This window comes from Bos taurus, chromosome 26 (genome assembly GCF_002263795.3).
Source record: "Bos taurus isolate L1 Dominette 01449 registration number 42190680 breed Hereford chromosome 26, ARS-UCD2.0, whole genome shotgun sequence".
NCBI classification, from domain to species: Eukaryota; Metazoa; Chordata; class Mammalia; order Artiodactyla; family Bovidae; genus Bos; species Bos taurus.
This window is the reverse complement of record NC_037353.1, coordinates 50,650,241-50,670,388: the sequence shown is the minus strand read 5'-3', so window position 1 is coordinate 50,670,388 and position 20,148 is coordinate 50,650,241. Positions and strand designations below refer to the sequence as shown.

General features: G+C 58.6%; 1 protein-coding gene across 7 annotated transcripts in view; it reads left to right on the top strand.

Annotated features, from left to right (window-relative positions):
- The window catches only part of KNDC1 (kinase non-catalytic C-lobe domain containing 1), an 81,354-nt gene that overhangs the window by 14,798 nt on the left and 46,408 nt on the right, over window positions 1-20,148 (top strand). For 5 of the 7 annotated variants that reach the window (XM_024985955.2, XM_059882114.1, XM_059882112.1 and 2 more), the window contains 6 exons: window positions 4,998-5,196; window positions 5,463-5,521; window positions 14,590-14,736; window positions 15,046-15,163; window positions 16,266-16,948; window positions 19,702-19,816. In XM_024985955.2, coding sequence (XP_024841723.1) covers window positions 4,998-5,196; window positions 5,463-5,521; window positions 14,590-14,736; window positions 15,046-15,163; window positions 16,266-16,948; window positions 19,702-19,816 — 1,321 coding nt within the window. Of the gene's footprint in view, window positions 1-4,997; window positions 5,197-5,462; window positions 5,522-6,270; window positions 6,848-14,589; window positions 14,737-15,045; window positions 15,164-16,265; window positions 16,949-19,701; window positions 19,817-20,148 lie in introns of those variants that run through there. The other 2 variants (XR_009493043.1, XM_059882116.1) reach the window with 2 other exon arrangements.

The window sequence follows — 20,148 nt, the reverse complement described above, 5'->3', positions numbered from 1 at the left end:
CACGGCCTCTCTGCACCGAATGCCCCACACCTCCAGGGTCTCCTCTGTGCCCAAGACACCGAGCTGTGACGGGTGCCCAGTAAACAGGGCAGGCAGAGCGGGGTTTAGACCCGAAGCCTCCACCCCGAGCCCGCCGTCTGTCCCACTGCGGAGCCCTGATGCGTTCTGGTAGCAGTCGCAGCGCCCTGGGGATGGAGTAGCCCCCGCTGAGCCCAGTGCGTGGGTCCGGGGCCCCCGCAGTCTGTGGCCGTGACCTTCAGGTGTCGTGGGAGGCTGCGGTGGTGGTCTGTCCAGCAAGGAAGTCTGGACAACTGGCCCCTCTCGCCGCAGCCTCTCCTGATGCGAGGCACTGCCCTGGGTGTGTTCTGAACCCGGAGGTCTGTCCCTGGGGCTCCCGCCGAGGTCCTGTCCCTGCTCTAGATTCTGATGCCTGCACACAGTGGGTGTGGTCAGTGGTAAAGGCTTTAAGTCCCCGCCGGGGACATGGGACTGCCCACGACAGCACTTTGCCGTCAGGTTGATTCCCCAAGGCCGTCCTGTGAGAGAGGACGGAGGGCCGGGCTGCAGGAGCCCCAGGGGGAACCGCGGGCGGGGACCGTACACTGTGCTGGAGATGCAGGTGTTCGCTGCTTACACAGCTCACTGTATCAGCTGAGTCCCATGAGCCGGAGACTCCAGCAGGAGCCTCTGGACGGTCCTTCCCCCACTGTGACCGCGGACAAAATTCAAATTGCTGGTGAACATGTGAGAAAACGTTTAATTTCATCACACTCAGGGAGCACAAGATACAGCGCCGTGACTACCTTCCCGCCAGCGCCAGGTCGGCGCGAACCAGGCCGCCCTCTGTGGGGTGGGGTGTGTGGAGCAGACTGACCTCTTTGGAAAACCGTTAGGGGTCCGGTAGTGGGGTGTGGATGCCCCTGCCCTTGTCCCAGCAACTTCACTCTGGGCACCTGCCCTGGGGACACATGGGCGACAGGTGGGCATGAGAACTCAGGGCCGGCACCACCCAGCAAGGTCCTGGCCCCCCAGCCCCTGGCCCCCAGCAGGCAGCACCCCCACTCTGGCCCCCGCGAAGGCCGGAGCAGAGAGGCAGAGCCGTCCACCAGGCGGCAGGCGGCCCTGGTCTTCAGGGGCCTTTGGGGGGCAGGGTCTCCCAGTCCCAAAGCTCCCCTGAGGGAGTATTCTTACTGCCCCCAAGACCAGCGGGACATCTGTCTCCCTGGCGCCTGTGGGCCGGGAGCTGGGCTGGGCCGGGGAGTCTGCGGCAGAGAGGCAGCATTTGAAACGCACAGAATGGCCCGTGGAGGGGTCCCGTGGCCCAGGCAGCCTGGCCCGCGGCCCACCCCAGTGGGACAGATGCTCCCGCTGGCCAGCACCTCGCTGTGACCGGCCAGTGGCAGGAGACCCCCATCTGGGACCCAGTGTGGCCACACGGGGCTGCCCGGGGAGGCTGTATCCCCCGCCTCCCCTGCTCTCCTCCCAGCCGGGACAGACACTGAGCCTCTGCCCACACGCCTGCCAGGGGCCCCGCTCTAACTGCCCCGGGAGGCCCACCCACAGACATAGCCCATGGCCCACCGGGCAGCATCCTGCTAGGCAGTGCTGAGGGGTGGGGCGCGGGCCCCAGCTGGGTTCTGGAGAACCTTCTGGACCTGCCCAGAGGCTGGGTCTATACCCAGGATTTGGAGCCAGTGACTGCTGGCCGCGGTGTCTGGGTCCGGCCACGTGGGCGGTGGCAGGACGGAAGTGCCCCCGCCTGCCGCAGCCCTGGTGGGTCCTGGGCGCCTGGAGGCGGAGGGAACACAGCCGTCCGCCGGAGCCTCACCGGCTTGTCTGTTCCTAACATGTCACTCACTGCCCACCCCACCACCCACAAACATCTGCCTCCACCATGAAGCCCTGTCGCCTTGGGTGTGGACGGGGCCTGCTTGGCACAAGGCTCAGGGTCCACGGGGTCCCAAGCTGCCCCTCGGGGAAGAGCCCCGGCTCCAGCCTAGCGGACAGGAGTTCAGGCAGGGCCGGTGGCCTGAAGACCCTGCACAGCCAGCATGTGGCCCGGCCTCTCGGGCCTTCTCTGGACCCACGGGCCAAGTCTGCCTGGCATCTGCCTGGCTTCCCTGAGCCCCGAATCCAGGCAAGGAAGGGTCCCTCCTCCCGCCTGGGCCCGAGCAGGGAGGACCAGAGGGGCAGGTCCCAGAGGGAGGTGACCGTGGGCCCAGGGTCCATCGTCATGTGGCAGGACATTCCCTGGGTGTGCTGGAACCTGCTTCAGCTGAATCCCGCCTCCCGCTGCAGTAGTGGGGTTTCGGGGGGTCTGAGACCATCCCGCCTGGTGGAGTGGGCTCTGCTGAACGGAAGCACTGACTAGGGGCCTGTGGGCAACACCCCACAGAGCCACACAGAGACCCCGCAGGGGCTCCCCTGTCTGTGGATGCAGGGCTCTGGCTTCCCTGAGGGTCTCTCCCAACCAGAGCATCGTCCACTGGGCAGGGCAGCAGAGGCCTGGCCCTGGGCCAGAAGCCATGGGCCTGCCCTGGGCGCCTTATCCTGGCAGCAGGCCCGTTTGTGTAAGCAGGCGGGCCTGGTGCCCGCGTGGCCACGGCCGGTGAGAGTCAGCGAGGCCCCTGCTGTGGCACCGGCTCAGACGCGTCCTCCTTACAGCCAATCCCACGGGGTCCTCAGGCTGTGGACTGTGCGTGTCTGCGTGCGTGTGCATGGGCCTCTTGGTGTGCGGGTATGCGTCCCCGTGCACACAGGGCCTGGCACCTCTCTAACCAGGCCCCACGGCACCCCAGGTGCCTCGGGCTCTGAGTCCTCAGGGTCCTGGGGGACAGACAGGCCCTGCGCGAGGCGGACGTGGACGACCTCTTACGGGACAACCGGACGCAGCTGGCGGGTTCGGGTTCACTGTCTGCTGCCCCCATGTGACTGCGTGCTCCGCTCTTTGCTCAGGATTCTCCTTTTAAGACGCCCGTCCACCCTCCACAGGGTCCGCACACTGCCAGGGCTTGGCGCAGGACCCCCCCAGCCCTGCCACCGGCTCTACAAGCCACGAGCCCTGGGGCTGCCTTATCCTCACCCATCTTAACGCCACGCCCAACAGAGAGAGCAGGGCAGGCCCAGGAGGGTGGCACCAAGGCCCTCCCTGAGCTGAGAAGGACGTGGACCATGGGGGAAACCAAGTCACCCGAGCAGACCTGCCCCGTCCGCCTCCGTCCCCCAGCACCGCACACACACCGCCTCCCAACCTGCTGTCCCTCCCTTTAAACTCCTCACCTCCTCAGCCGTGGCTCTGGGGACCCATGCAGGGAAGGGAAGGAGTTTACAGGCGGAGGCTCCTTTCAGGACCTGAGCTCGGCTAAACCTGAGAACACTCTGCACGCTGGGGGTGGGGGCATTGGAGGCTGGAGGCAGAAGCTTGGTAGGGACAGGAAGCTGGGGACCTCTCTTCTGTACCACCCCGGTCACCCCTACTCTCCAACCCCGCTCACCCCTACTCTCCAACCCTGCTCACCCCGCTCACCCCTACTCTCCAACCGCGCTCACCCCTCTCACCCCTACTCTCCAACCCTGCTCACCCCGCTCACTCCTACTCTCCAACCGCGCTCACCCCCCTCACCCCTACTCTCCAACCCTGCTCACCCGCTCACCCCTACTCTCCAACCGCGCTCACCCCTCTCACCCCTACTCTCCAACCCCGCTCACCCCGCTCACTCCTACTCTCCAACCGCGCTCACCCCCCTCACCCCTACTCTCCAACCCCGCTCACCCCTACTCTCCAACCCTGCTCACCCCGCTCACCCCTATTCTCCAACCCCACTCACCCCCTCACCCCTACTCTCCAACTCCGCTCACCCCCCTCACCCCTACTCTCCAACCCCACTCACCCCCCTCACCCCTACTCTCCAACTCCGCTCACCCCCCTCACCCCTACTCTCCAACCCCACTCACCCCCCTCACCCCTACTCTCCAACTCCGCTCACCCCCCTCACCCCTACTCTCCAACCCCACTCACCCCCCTCACCCCTACTCTCCAACCCCACTCACCCCTACTCTCCAACCCCGCTCACCCCTACTCTCCAACCCTGCTCACCCCGCTCACCCCTACTCTCCAACCCCGCTCACCCCCCTCACCCCTACTCTCCAACCCCACTCACCCCCCTCACCCCTACTCTCCAACCCCACTCACCCCCCTCACCCCTACTCTCCAACCCCACTCACCCCTACTCTCCAACCCCGCTCACCCCCCTCACCCCTACTCTCCAACCCCACTCACCCCCCTCACCCCTACTCTCCAACCCCACTCACCCCCCTCACCCCTACTCTCCAACCCCACTCACCCCTACTCTCCAACCCCGCTCACCCCCCTCACCCCTACTCTCCAACCCCACTCACCCCTACTCTCCAACCCTGCTCACCCCGCTCACCCCTACTCTCCAGCCCCGCTCACCCCATTCTCCACTCCCACTCCGAGGCTGGGTGTCCAGGCCCTTTCCTGACCACTGCCCGCATGCTTCCCCCTCAGCTCCCAGTCTGTCTCCCTCTGTGCCCCGTCCCCTCTTTAGGTGGGTGGTGTGTGAACACACAGACACACAGGGCTGACCAGGGCATCAAACAATGGCCTGGAAAAGGGCGGTGAGGTACAGGGTGTCTGACATGTGTGCGCCTGTGATGAATGTACTTGTGCAGGTGTGACTTGCGTGGACACGTGGGCACAAGTGTGTGGATGTGCCCGTTTTGTGTGCCTGTGTCTCTGATAACTGAGTAAATGTGTGAGTTATGTGCGTGTATGGGGACAGCAGGTGGGTGTGCGTGCACACATGCACGGCAGTGTGCTAGTGTGTTGTGTGCACACACAAGTGCGTGTGTGAGTGCGTGTGGGTGGCAGGACCACAGCTGAGTCAGTTCCAGATGCGGAGCGGCCGCGGGGTCTTGTCCCCAGGCCCCCTGCCCCTCCACAGGCGCCCAGGGCTCAGCCCAGGCTGTCTCGGCAGGAGAATGTGTCCCTGGCCGACATCCTCTCCCTGCGGGACAGCGGCCTGAGCGAGCAGGAGGCCTGGGCTGTGTGCCTGGAGTGCAGCCTGGCAATGCGCAGCGTCGCCCACTCGGCCATCTTCCAGACCCTGTGCATCACGCCCGACACGCTGGCCTTCAACACCAGCGGGAACGTGTGCTTCATGGAGCAGCTCAGCGGTGAGGCCCGCGTGGCAAATGTGAACACAGAGGGGCCCGCGAGGGTGCGGCCCCCGCCCTAGGCGCAGTGGTCTGGAGCCGGGTTTCCACGGCAACCTGCCGGGGCCTGGGTGAGGGGAGGCTGGGGACTGGGCCTCGCTGGTGGGTGGTCCTGGCTGGGCCCCAGGTGTACATAGCCCTCCAGCCGGGAAGAGCCTGGCAGCCTGTCTCACCTGACATGTGTTCGGGGGTCACCATGTGAATGGCATCTTCTCTTCTCTCCCCAGATGACCCTGAGGGAGCTTTTGTGCCCCCAGAGTTTGATGTGACGGGGAACACCTTTGAGGTAAGTGGCAGCAAGGAGGCCAGCACCTGGCCCCCTGCGCGAGCGCCGGGGTCCCCCCAGAGGGGCTGCGTGGGGCACTCTCACCCTGCTGCTGGGCTCCAGCGACAGCATACGTCTGGCTGCCGGCTCCTCACTGAGCGCCTGGCATGTTGTCTGAGTGTGAACTGACTATATTTAAGATGTTAAAAGTGCCTAAAATTACCAGTGGTGGCTGGCGGGAGTCACAGCTCCTCTGAAGGACTGGCGGGGCCGCTCGTGGGAGGCTTGTGGCCCAGAGAATCCCCCACGAGTGTGAGCCGCGGCCGGCCATGCCAAGGACACTCGGGCCAAGGTCACCGAGGCCACCAGGCCCTGCCCCGCAAGGGAACCCCTGGGTGGAGACCCAGAGAGGGGAGGGCCCACCTGCGCCAGTTCAGCTTCCTGAAAAGAGCCTCCCGCTGCATCTCAGCCCCTGGAACTTCCTTTTCTGCCCTGGCATCACATCCTTTGTTGGGCGGGGGGCGGGACTGCTGGGGCCAGTGCTGCTCTGCGCGGCCTCAGAGTGTCCAGCATGAGCTCCCAGCCTGGTCACTGCAGAGCCGGGAGGGCCCAGGGGCACGCTCCGCCCGCTTGGAGAGTCCAGCATCTCCACAGGCCTGCCTCCCTGGGGTGGCCCCGGACGATGGTCCTGTAGGTGGGGTGGGGCCCGGCAGGCCCATCTCTCTCCAGTTGTTCCACTTTTCTCCCCGTATTTTCCTCCATTTTGTCAGGATTGCAGATGTCGTGTTCACTGTGGAATGTGAGGTCTCACTTCCTTGAGGCAGCAGTTCTCAAACTCTTTGGTTCTTGGAACCCTTATACTCCTGGAAATCAAGTATCCAAAGATATCTGTGTGAGTCACATCTGCCAGTACTCACTGTGTTAGAGATAAAATGGAGAAATGCAGAAAAAGTCCACCTACTAACTCATCTAATAACAACAATCATAGACCCATTCCATGTTAACACGTATAACAGATGTTCATGAAAAGTGACAGTATTCTCCCCCACAAAAACAGTGAGGACATATTTGTAAACCTCCTGAAGGCCCAGCTCGGCGGAGGCCCGGCTCTCACCATGGCGTCTGCGGTTAGTCTGCGGTGCCCGCGCCCAGCCCACGGCCCGGGGAGCCCCCGCAGCCTTTCACTGTGAAGCTGTGTGGCCTCTGGAACCATGCTTTGAGAAAAGCTGCCTGAAGGCATGCTCTGATAAAAAAAAAAAAAAAAAGTTTATCAGTCCTCCTTTTACAGAAGCTTTTTTCTGGATTGGTTAATTTATCGCGCAAGTCTTCGTTGTTTTGTGCGGGCTTTCTCTAGGTGCGCGGGCTTCTCACTGCAGCGGCTTCTCTCGCTGCTGCTCACAGGCTCCGGGCGCGCAGGCTCAGTGGCCGCGGCTCGCGGTCCCGGGGGAGTGCAGGCTCGGTTGCTGCGGCTCGCGGGCCCTGGGGGAGTGCGGGCTCAGTCGCCAAGGCTCATGGGCCTTGGGGAGTGCAGGCTCGGTCGCCGCAGCTCAGCTCGGGGGCCCTGCGGAGTGCAGGCTCAGCTCGAGCTCAGTAGTGGTGGTGCACGGGCTTAGTCACTCTTCGGCACATGGAGTCTCCCCAGCCCAGCGGTCAAACCCATGTCCCCTGCATTGCCAGGTGGATTCTTAGCCACTGTACCACCAAGGGAGCCCTGTCATTTATAAAACAGTCAAATTATTGGTGTTGTTGACTTAAAAAAATGCACAATGTGAGAGTTGCAAGTTAAGTTTTATTTGGGGCAAAATGAGATGATAGCCCAGGAGACGGCGTTTCAGACATGTCTGAGAAACTGCTCCAGGGGGCGGGGGAGGTCAGTACATACATGATGTGGTGAAGGGGACGTGGCGTGGGTGCGTGCTCAATTGCTCAGTCGTGTCCAACTCTGTGACCCCGTGGACCGGGGCCCCCAGGCTCCTCTGTCCGTGGGATTCTCCAGGCAGGAGTACCGGAGCGGGTAGTCATTTCCTCCTCCAAGGGATCTTCCCGACCCAGGGATGGAACCCGTGTCTAGTGCGTTTCCTGGCAGGCAGGTTCTTTACCGCTGCGCCACCTATGTGCAGTCAAGCTCCTATTCTTTTTTCTTTTTTTCATTTTTTAGATGTTATTATTTATTTATATTCATCGGCTGTGCGGGCTTTCCACTAGTTGTGGCCAGCAGGAGCTGCTCTCTCGTCGCAGTCTGTGGGCTCCTCTCTGCTGGGTCTTCTCTTCTGCGGTGTGGGCTCTAGGGCAGTGGGCTCAGCAGTTGCCCCCCCGGCTCCAGTGCACAGGCCCCGTAGTCATGGCTCACGGGCCTCGTTGCTCCACCGCCTGTGCGCTCTTGAACCGGGGATTGAATTTGTGTCTCCTGCCTCAGCAGGCAGGTTCTTCGCCGCTGAGCCGCCAGGGAAGCCCAACCACATGCCCTTGCAGAAGGCCTGCTAGTCACAGGGAGCAGGTGTCACCATGAAGGATTTCAGTGCTTTTCTAGAAATGAGGAGATGCAGAAACTGGGCTCATACAGTTGGGTCCTGCTGGCATCTGTCTGAAGACCTGTCCCGTCACCTTCCCCAGAGCAGGGGGCCGTGTTCCTGCTCTCCACCCCGAGCTCCTTTCAGGAGTGTTGAAGGTCCGCAGCTGCAGCAGCACCTGATTTAACCCTTGCAGAGGTGGACGGAGAAGGCAATGGCACCCACTCCAGTGCTCTTCCTGGAGAATCCCAGGGACGGGGGAGCTTGGTGGGCTGCCGTCCATGGGGTCGCACAGAGTCCGACACGACTGAAGAGACTCAGCAGCAGCAGCAGCAGCAGACGTGGATGGCAGAGTTGGGCACGACTGAAGTGACTTAGCAGCAGCAGCAGCAGAGGCGGGCGGCAGGGCCGTTTGCAGGTGACCATGTTTTCCCTGACTGTTAGTGGTTTTTTTTTTTTTTTTTTTGCCTTAAGAAACCTTCCCAACCTCAAGGTCCAACAGATACTTGGCATTTTCTGCCAAGAGTTTTAAAGGTTTTGTTGTTCACGTTTAATCCACCCGAGGTGGATTTTTTTATGTAATGTGAGGCAAGGATCCAAGTTCATCCTTCTCTGTGTAGAAAAGGGTCTTTCCAGCTGTTTATTGGCTTGCCTTGGGCATACTCCAGCAAAGCCACACACACCCTCGTCCAGACAAAAGTGGGTCCACTTCCCAGACGTCTGCTCTAGTCCAAGGGTGTCTGCACCCTGCATTTATCAGCAATCCCAGCTCCACAAGGAGCCCAGTGTCTCCCAGGGAAAGGGCTCGCTCCCTGTTCCTTTCAGAAGCATCCTGGCTGTTCTGAAGTCTTTCTTCCTCCACAGAAGGCTTGGATTTAGTGTCAAGTTCCATGAAAAGCTCTGTCGGCATTTTGACTAGAATGGCTCTGAATCTGTACCTCAGTCTGGGGAGCACTCACACCCTTATCATATGTAGTCTCATCTAGAAACACATTATTCCTCTTCGTTTATTTAGCTCTTATTTACTGTCTCAGTAGCAGTTTAAAAGCTCTCCTGTGTTTTACTTGAATGTCCTTTACTAGGTTATTCTCAGGCACGGGATGCGTTTGACTCTGTAAATGGATGGTCATCTTTGGAATCACATTTTCCTGCTTTTCATGGCAAATCTACAGAAATGCAGTTCACTTTAACATCTTAATCTTGCATCAGCCCTTGTGGTAAATTATTTGATTATTTCTGAGAACTTTCTGTTTAACTGATCAAAGTGTTAGTCGCTCAGTCGTGTCCGACTCTTTGTGACCCGGTGGACTGCAGCACACCAGGCTACTCTCTCCATGCGATTCTCCAGGCAAGAATGCTGGAGTGGGTAGCCATCCCCTTCTGCAGGGGGTCTTCCTGGTCCAGGTATCGAGCCTGTGTCTCTTGCAGTAGATTCTTCACAGTCCTAGTCACCGGGGAAGCTTCCCAGGTGGCTCAGTGGTAAAAACCTGCCTGCAGCTGATCAAGTCACCAGCAGGAGGTGGCAGGCTGTGTTGCCGTCCAAAGCCCTGGTGCCACGTCCGCCGAGGGATGTGTCCCGGGTGGGCTGGAGCAGGGCTGAGCAGGTCAGTGATTCTCCGCCATCCTGAGAGCTCCTCCCACCTTCCCAGCAGGACGACTTCTGCCTGAGGCCCCTGCTGTAGAGAGGCCTCCTGTTCTATTGTGCAATACTTCTGCAGCTTTTGAAGTGATTATTAAGATGTCAGTATCTCCCAATTGTTTTCTAACGTTAAGTCAACCTTTCTTACTTAGAAATACCTAAACGGGCAGCATCCTGTATTTTCTTTATGCCGTCGCGTTTGATCGACAGGTGCCTGCTTCGCATCTCTGCATGTTTTCGTGAGGGGCTGGTGGGTTTCCATTCCGTTGATGTTTCTGACTGTGTTGCCATCAGGAGTATCTTTTTCGTGTGCAGATGCCCCCGCCTCCTTTGCCGTGTTACAACTTAGATAAGAATGGAATAGTCTGGCCAGACTGACTTAGGCAGCCGTCTGTTTCCTTGGAGCAAAGAGCTTTAATTGCTGCTCTATTTTTAATAATTATAGGACTTAGCTGTTTTAAATTTCTTACTGACTCAGCTTTTGATAAACCACATATTTCTAAAAATTTATGCATTTTTACCTATGTTTTTAAAGTTGCAGGGGGCATCCTTTCCTAATTAATGTCTTTATTGTGGGTGCCCCTTCCACTCCTTGGATGGCTCATTTGTGCCTCCTCTTCTGGTCTTGCGGGAAGGAGTACATCCCTTCATACCCTGTGTTTTGTTGGTTTTGTCAACAGAAATAGTAACAACCCACAGTAGAAATGCAAAGACTGCTATTTGAGCCACACAGAGGCCTGCAGCCCGAAAGACGCAGAGTCAAGAAGCACTTGCGGCATGTCCCCAGAATCCAATATGTGGGAGTTTTAAAGGCAAACCCCACAAAAGTGCTTAAGTGTCTGTCAGAAATTAGGGTTGGAGCTGCAAGAAGGAAGGATTTGTTGGGGTCTGAAATGGCTGCATAGTCACAGGGGGAGGCTTGAGACCTAGGGTTGCAGGTGGCCGCTGCTGGCGGACACTGTTCCGAGAGCGGCTGGTGGTATCCCTGAGTCTGACAGCAGCATCCTGAAATCCAAGTTCTCAGGGATGCAGGAACGTGTCTGAACCCTCAGCCACCTGGATCCTCCCTGGATGCCTGAACCGCAGCGACTCCATTCTGATTTTTAAAGGCATCCTCTTCTCTACTGGTTAAAGCAGTCATATGATGTGTGTTCAGCAGGCCATAAATCGAGCTGCTGTAGATGAATGGATAACGAAGAAGCAGGGATGTCCCTGTGGTCCAGTGGTTAGGACTCAGCACTTCCACTGCTGTGGCCTGGGTTCATCCCTGGTTTGGGAACTGAGACCCTGCAAGCCTCATGGCAAGGCCAAAAAGGAGAAGAAAGTGATGTGCCGCATATGTACACCAGAACACTACTCAGTGTGCTGTGTATATACACCAGAACACTACTCAGTCGTGAAAAACGATGAAATAACGTCCTTTGCAGGAACACGAATGGACCCAGAGATGATCATCAGAGTGAAGTGAGTCAGACAGAGAAAGACAGATACCATATGATAGCACTTACACGTGGAATATAAAATATGACACAAATGAGCTTATCTACCAAACGGAAACAGACTCATAGCCACGCAGCTCAGACTTGTGGTCACCAAAAGGGAGGGAAAGGGCGGCGGTTTGGGGTTAGCGGATGCAAACTGTTACATGTAAGATGGGAAACGGCAAGGTCCGCCGCCGGCACAGGGCACGGCATTCGGTATCCTGTGATAAACCACAATGAAAAGGACTCTTAAAGTACATATTTATATATAAACGAGGCACCTTGCTGTACAGCAGAAGTTAACACATTGATCAACTGTACTTCAATAAAATAGTTTAAAAACACAGGCTTCTCGGGTCAGCACAGAGTTCGAGCCAAATCTTGCGTGAGCCAGAGCGACTGCCCCGCGTGGACACTGCTCCCATCAGCTTTGCGGAGAGCCCGCCTCGTGTCCCGTGCTGCGTCCTGCCCTGGATGCTCCCCCATCAAGTCTTCGCTTCCGTTTCAGTCTCTTTCTTCCTGTGCTTGTTTCAAGTTAATGAGTCTTCCTGACTTGAGTCGGACACTCAGCTCATTAGTCTGAGCTTTTCTTCTTTCCTAACATTAGGGTCAACGCCTAAAGCTAAGACTTTCCGTCCAAACCTGAGTTTTGCCTCAGCATTTTCAGTATCATTCACTTCTAAGTGTTACGGCCAGGGATCAAACCCACGTCCCTTACATCACAGGCAGATTCTTTAACCACTGCACCTCAGGGAAGCTCCTGATTGTCTTATTTCTTTTTTAGATGTTTCATTGTTAATGTATAAAAATGTAGCTGATTTACGTGCTGATTTTGTGTCCTGAAATTTTACTGCATGTGTTGATTAGTTCTAAAAGTTTTTTGATGGAATCTAAGATTTTCGCATGTAAGCTCCCATCATGCACAGAGACAATTTCATCTCTTCCCTTCTAGTTTGGATGCCTTTTATTTCATTTTCTTGCCTAATTGTCCTGGCTATCAACAACTTACAGTGTGTTGAAAAGGAATTGTGAGAATGGGCAACCTTGTCTTGTTCTCAACTTAGAGTTCAGCGTTTCCCGTTGGGTATGATGTTAGCTGACCTGTCATTTGTGGCCTTTATTATGTTGAAGCGCATCCCTTCCATACCCAGCTTATTGTGAGCTCTTGTCATGAAAAGATGCTGAATTTTTCCAAATGCTTTTTCTGCTTCTATTGAGGTGATCATATTAACTTTTATTCTATTAATATGGTGAATTACATTTATTGATTTGCCTATGCTGAACCGTCTTTGCATCCCCCAGGGACAAATTCCAGTTGCCCATGGCATATGATCTTTTAATGTACTTTTGAATTTAGTTTGCTAATATTTTGTTAAGGATTTTTACACCTGTATTCATCAGGGATGTTGGTCTGTAGTTTTCCTGTATTGCCTTGTCTAACTTTGATGCCAGGGTAATGCTGACCTCATAAAATGAGTTTGGGAGTGTTCCCTCTCATTTGATTTTTTGGAAGAATTTGAGAAGGACTGGCATTAATTCTTCTCTAAATATGTGTTTGGTAAAAAGTCACCAGTGAAGTCATCTGGTCCTGGGCTTTTCTTTGTTGTGAGGTTTTTGATTTCTGGTTCGATCTCCTTATTAGCAACAGTTCAGTTCGTTTCTCGTGACTCAGTCTTAGTGCCCTGCGTGTTTCTAGGGATGTGTCCATTTTTCTCTAGGTCATCCAGTTTGGCGCATACATAGTGGCCTCTTATGGCCCTTTTTTCTGTGGCATCAGGTGTAAAATCTCCTCTCTCATTTCTGATTTTACTTGAGACCTCTCTTGTTTCCCTAGTCAATCTAGCTAAGGGGTCCACAACTAAGCCAGAGGCATGTCTGCCTCTCACCTGATCAACAGGTGGGTACGACCCCTGCCGGGTCCCTTGGCAAATGTTGCTGGATGCCACAGCTCCCACAGGGGAACTTTTGTCCACAGATGGATCAAAGTGCTGCTGACGGTACAATCTGGAAACAGCCATCCTGCCCATATCCAAGTGTTGCATCTTGTATGACGGTGGCCCTCCCAAATTCTGCAGCACCAGTGCTGTCCCACTAAAATCCCAACCATTCTGGCTTGTTTTTAATGGGAATGGTGGAACTTTACATCTAAACTTGACGAATGTGAAAATAATCTACCTGGGGGGCAGGGGGAGATGGAGAGCAATCTGTCCTCCAGGTGTGGAGTGCACTCTGAAGCTACCGTGATTAAAAGAGCACAGTCTGGACAGAGGGAGACCCAGAGTGAGAGGAGGGGAGGCCAGAGCGCAGGCCCTGGGGAGCGAGGGCGCGGGACGAGGCTCAGGCCGGCAGACGGTGGGCTCCTCTTCAGCTGCTCAGGGTGGCTCTCCACCAGGAAACAAGCCCCCATCCCTGCAGTGCCCAGCAAAAAGACATATCCCAGATGGGTCAGAGCTCAATGCTTCACAATTACAAAAGTATTGGAAAAACACAGAAGTAAGCAGTTTTTATTGTGCTGGGCTAGGGAAGGCCCTCCAAGGAAGCCAATAAAAAAGAATGATCTCACTCATGAGCCAAGCTCCTTAACAGCTGGCCATGACCCCGAGCGGCAGCCCCGCTGGTGGGGCCTGAGCCTTCGCGAACGTGGCATGGTTGCATGAAGATGTCACATGAGGATGGTCACTGCAGCGCTGGTCACAGTAGCAGATTCACCAGTGAAACAGTAGAACTTTTTAATGTCAGAGACACATGAACAAAGTTAAAAGACCAGTGACGGAACATACATGTGACACCGAGACCAAGATCAGCCCCTTTTTGCCTGAAAAGGGCGTGTTCCTCAGTGTGGTCTGACTTTCTGAGATCCAGTGGACCATAGCCCGCCAGGCTCCTCTGTCCATGGGATTCTCCAGGCAAGAATACTGGAGTAGGTTGCCATGCCCTTCACCAGGGGGTCTTCCTGACCCAGGGGTCAAACACGCGTCTTTTGTGTCTCCTGCACCAGGAGCCACCAGGAATGCACCCAAAACAGGCAACAGCTCAGCAGAGAATTAGCAAAGTCCATGAGTGGGCATAAAGAGAAACAGTTAGGGCAGGAATAGAGGTGTCTTGGGGGTGCGGGATGAGGCGGGGAACTGCCCTGGAAAGATCAGGGGTGCTCCTGGCCCGGAAGAGCAACACCAGGAGCGACAGGTGGCTGTGCGCTGGCCTGCACGACCCCGACCACATGGCCCCGCCCCCAACGGCCTCACGGCCACGGCCCCGCCCCACCACGTCCCCGCCCCAAGGGCCAGCCCCAGGTCCCCCACCAGGTTCCCCGCCCCCCGCCCCCCGTGGCCACGGCCCCACGGCTCTGCCCACCGCCCCACCCGTGGCCCCGCCCCCATGGCCCCGCCCACGCCCCACGGCCCCGCCCATGGCCCACACGGCCCCACCCCCGGCCCCAGCTGGTCTTTGATGCTGCAGGCTCACATCTACTCTCTGGGGGCCACGCTGAAGGCAGCCCTCGACTACGTGCTAGAGCCTGACCCCCAGCCCAGGCTGAGCCAGGAGCTGGAGGCGCTGCTGGGCCAGATGCAGGCGGAGGACCCCGGGGACCGGCCCGACCTCCAGGTAAACTCACAGGCCTGCCTCGCTTCACCCCAGGAGATACCCTGAACCCTGCGCAACCCCGGCCCGCGCTCGCACACCCAGTAAGCACGCGGGGCCCCCACCACCTGGTCATCCGGGCTCCTGACTTTTATACTGTGCACTTCGGCGATGAAGGGTGCGCCTTGTAATGGTCACGGGCGGGACAGAATCTGCGGGTTTCCGTAAGCACCCCCAGCCCCGGCCCGTGACCCCAGAGCTTGGAAGGCTTAACGGGCGAGGGTGGGGGCCGCCCTGGGGCGGGGGCGCGGGCTGACCACCGGCCCGCCGCAGAGCATCATCGCGCTGTGCGAGGAGAAGATGCAGCTCACGTCGTCCTGCCGCCTGTGCCGGAGCCTGTCGGCCGCCGGAAGGAGAGTGCTCTCCATCGAGTCTTTTGGGGCGTTCCAAGGTAAGCACACCCGCCAGCGGGCCAGCACGCGTGCGCAGGCACTACCGCGCGTGCAGCCGTGCACGTGTGGGTGTGCACGTTAGCACCAGCGTCCTCACACACCGTGGAAGCACCCACACTTACGTGCACCCGTATCCAAACAGATCACATGTGGCCCCCCCAGCACACACAGAAACATACATGTATGTGCAAACTCGGACACACCTATTTAGACTACTCAGCCAGCAGGCACACAGGCCGCGCATGCCCACAGCTCACACAGGCACACGTACACACACCCAATCAGGTGAGAGGCAGGCCATCTGGGACGTGGGTGCTCAGGACCCCGCACCTCTGTCCTGCTCTGTGGGCCTTGGGGCTGTGGAACCAGCGCCGTCCTCTGGCAGCCCCCTAGTTCTGCCACACACGCTGTTGCTGAAGCATGTGGGACTTCCGCGGCCCTGGGTGTACTCTCGACTGGCACTCTGAACTAGTGCCGGCGTCTGCTCTGAGCTGTGCTCGAAGCACGGAGCCCGGCAGGGCCCGGGGGAGGCAGAGCCTCTGGGGCGGCAGGGCCCCTCTCGCAGCCAAGCGGCAGCTTCTCCCGCCAAGTCGGCGTTCGTGGCGCTGCAGTGGCACTGGGCCCGCTGGCGGTTCTAACAGTGGGGAGGCTCTGGGGCGGGGCCTGCAGTCCCCCAGCAGTAGGGGGGCAAGCGTCTCTAGAGCGGTTCACACAGACGCGTGTGCGCGGAAGGCTTTGCGTCAAGACGAGGCGGGACTGCAGCCAGGTTTAATTTATTCCTTTGGGGAGGATCGCTTGTGTAATTGTAATAGCAAAACGATGTGCTTTTTGGATGAGGTGATTAGACAGGCCTTAGGAAACGTTTCCCCCGCGGGAAGCTCATCCCCGGTGGCGGGGGCGGGCACCAGAGCCTTGGAGACTTAATTAGCCAGGATGGTGTGATTAAGGAGGCAGGCCAGGGCGTCTCTGGGCCAGTACGGGGTAGGGGGTGGCCAGGGGTCCTGCAGCAGTGCGTTCACTGGTGCCCGTGGGCAGGGGAGGCAGGGAGAGGCCCACCCGGGCTGCCGCCCTCCGCAGTGACCATGCCCTGCTCTCCTCCAGATGTCAGCGACATCACCTGGAGGGGGCGACTGGCTCCTAGAGGTGCGGGGCCCAAAAGGCAGCTGGGGGACCGTTCTGCTGACCCCGAGGCCCTGCCTGCCCCGGAGGGCTGGCCCCCGAGCCCCACCAGAGAAGGCCCAGAGCACCCCGGGACCCCACCTTCCAAGGCTCTGCTGTCTTCCCCTGTGAAGAATGGAGAGAGCCCAGGTCAGGAGGGGCTGGCCCCCGAGAGGCTGGCCTGCCTCCTCCTGGACGCCCAGCGGCCTCCGGCTGACCAGGACAGAGGCTTCCTGGACAAGAGCCGCCTGAGAAAGATGCGGACGCTCCCCCGGCTCCCGCCCGACGGCCCCGAGTCCGGCGCCCTCTGCCTGTCGCTGACCAGCGTGAAAACCCCGCTGCCCACATCGGAATTCTTCCCTCCAGACCCCAAGAAGGCCTTTCCGGAGGGGAAACATGGCCTGTCCAGCTTCCAGGCACAGCCTGGATCCAGACTGTGGCTGGAGCGAGAGCTCGAGCTCCGTCGCCGAGGGGACAAGAGGGTGGGCGGTGTCAGCCCTGCGCGGGAAAGCCCGCCGCCTGGTTCCGAGGGCCCTCGAGATGCGGGTGGAGACCCAGGGACTCTGGAGCCTGACGAGGGGACTGCGGACGGAGCTGGGGAGCCGGACAGGGCAGCTGCCGAGCAGGTGGGTGACTGGGTCCCACACACTGGGCGGGTCCTGCGCACGCTCACGGGCGCCCTCCGAGTGCTGGGCATTTACCCCAAGGAAGGAGGGCAGCCTCAGCTTCACTTTGGCTCAGTTTCCAAGCTTTAAGACGGGGAGCCAGGCACGCCTTTGCTGGGTTAGTTTTTCTCTCAAAGAGGCGCAGGGAGCAGCCTTTCCAGGAGGAGGCCCAAAGGCTGTCTCCGCTCTGCTTCGCCAGCCCTGGCGCTCAGGGGCATCTTTAAGTTAGAAATTAATTAAGAATGTGGGTTGAGGTTGCTTACCTGTCAAGCTTGGTTGGAAAGGTGATAGTCGCTCAGTCGTGTCCGACTCTGTGCGACCCTATCGACTGCAGCCCACCAGGCTCCTCTGTCCTTGGGATTCTCCAGGCAAGAATACTGGAGTGGGTTGCCATGCCCTCCTCCAGGGAATCTTCCTGACCCAGGGATCGAACCCTGGTTTCCTGCATTGCAGGCGGATTTTCTACCATCAGAGCCTGAGCAGCGTTCTCCTCCTACTGGGTTCTGAGCAGCCGCCGTGACCGGGGGTGGGGTCTCCCCAAGGGGGTGGGGTCTTCTGGGTGGAGGGCGGGGCCTCCCTGGGGCCTCGTGTCGGGGGTGGGGTGGCGATCTTCCACACCCGGCGTGCGTCCCTTCAGCCGTGTCCGAGTCATTCGACCCTACGAACGTAGCCCACCAGGCTCCTCTGTCCTGGTACTGTCTCTTTGTAAGCTGGGAAGGACAGAGAACGCCTTTAGAGCCGGTGTCTGGGAGGTCTGTGTGTTTCTAGCGTGACCGCGGCTGATCTGAGTGGCCTGCAGCAGCCCTCAGCCCTCTTGTGGGCGGAAGTCTTGGCCCCAGCAAGTCACTCCCCCGAGGTGGGTCCCCGTGAGCATCTTGGGACAAAGCCACCTGGGGGTCTGTGGCCCAAATACGTGTGAATGTGGGGCAGTGCTGTCCCCCAGCCTCGTTCCACCACCTGTGCTGACCCCGGGCTTCCCTGGTGGCTGACACGGTGAGAGTCTGCCTGCAGTGTCGAGATCCGGGTTCGATCCCTGGGTCAGGAAGATCCCCTGGAGAAGGAAATGGCAACCCACTCCAGTATTCTGGCCTGGAAAATCCCATGGACGAGGAGCCTGGCAGGCTACAGTCCATGGGGTCCCAAAGAGTCAGACACGGCTGAGCAACTTCACTGCTGACCCAGAGGTTCGAGGGGAGGGCTGACTGAGTTACATTTTTATTCATATTCTGACAAGCATCTGAGGGTAATTTACATGAAGAATATGGTTACTTTAAAATGGAAATCCCTCCTGGAGACCCCAGCAGGCACTGACACGTGCTCAAGGCCCACACGCCGTCCACTCACCCACACTGTCCCACCGCCCGCCCCGCCGTGTCCGCCCACACAGCTGCACTTGTGTTCACGGAGCCAGGCTCCGGGATGAAAACCTCAGGCCTGAGCCAGGGGCCCCACTCACCTTCAAATGCCCGACAGCCTCACAACAGCCAATGTCCCAGATGGGTAAACTGAGGCTTGGGACCACTGTGCAGAGGGTGGGTGGTGTCTGGGGGCAGAGCTGATGGGGTGCCCAGCCATGGTCTCAGCCACCAACTTTCCTGCCCCAAAGGCCTCCGGTGACTAGGCCCCCACACAGGCCACAGCTCATTAGATGTCAGAGACCCAGATCTCTAGAGAGCACGTCCTGGTTGCAAAGCTGGCTGCTCCAGTCCCACATACAGCAGGAGACTTGGGGAGTCCTGTGCCCCTGAATCCAGGCCGCTGGCCAGGCACAGCCTGGGTGAGACAGGCGGGGAAGACACAGGACCAGGGCAGCTGCACCCTGGCGTAGAGTGGAGTTCGGGAGTGGTGAAGCCACCACCTCCGGAACCTTCCCGTAAACACGCCCGTCTGTGTCCGAGGGTGGCGGCTCGGCCTAGCTCCTCCTGTGTCCCCAAAGCAGAGAACGCCCCCGAGCTGAACTCAGTCTTCTGATCCTGGGACTTTTATGGGGTTGGGGTCGCAAGGAAAGGGGGACATGTAACATGAAATCACAGTCTTAACCATTTCAAGGGCGCAGGTCGGTGGCATTAGGTATTCACACTGCCGTGCGAACATCACCACCACCACCTCTAGAACTTTCTCATCTTCCCAAACTGAAACTCTGCCTGCTTTGAGCATGGACCCCTCCTCCCCACCCCCAGCCCTGATACCCTCCCATCTGCTTCCTGCCTCTGGCTGTGACCCGTCAAGTCTGTGATGTGTGAGGAATCAACGTCCCTCTGTGGCTGGCGTATCACTGACCAGGCTTTATCTGCGTTGTTGCTGTGTCAGAATTCCCTTCCTCGTTAGGGCTCAGTGATGTCCCTCGAGTGGATGGACCAATCATGCTTGTCCATCCATCGCCCGAAGGCGCTTGGGCTCTTCCACGTCTCTACTCTTGTGAGTCATGCTGTTTTGAACATGGGTGTGCAACCACATCTTCAAGACCCCACTTTTAAGCGGGGCTGCTGGAGCAGATGGTGATTGCACGTCTGCTTCTCTGAGGGGCCGCCGTGCAGCGTCTACACTGTTGCGCGTTTTGCGTTTCCGCTGGCCGTGCACAGGGATCTGGACTGTCCACTTGCCCCCGGCCTGTGGTGCGGGGGGAGGGGCACACACACCGTGTTGGAGGCGGTCTTTGCCCTGTAAGCCCCTCCCAGGTGCCTGCACCCTGAATGTGGCTCCCCCACCCCCAGGGCGTCTCCCTGCAGGACCTCCTGACCAAGCTGGGCCGGCCCTTCAAGGAGTACGAGCTCTGGGCTCTGTCCCACGCGTGCCTCAGCACCCTGCGGACGCTCGGCCAGCACCCAGGTGACCCCCCTCTGCGGGTCCTCCCCCAGCACGTCTGGCCCGGGACCTGGGGGCTGAGTGGCCTCCCATGCCCGTGTGCTGTGTGCACAGCCTGGGGCCGGGCGGCCGTGTCCACCGTGTGAGCCGGGGGCAGCCTGGGGTGTTGGCTCTGGTCCCAGGACCAAGGGGGTCAGAGCGCAGCTTAAAATGTGTGGGCCTTAGAGCGGGGACCCTGCAGCGAAGCCAGAGCCGCTTGCGGGGGCTCAGCCTACGCCCTCTCAGCAGGGGTGACGCTGTCCCCACTGACTGGTGGGGGTGGTCTTGGATGCTGTGATGCTGTGTGGCCCCCAAAG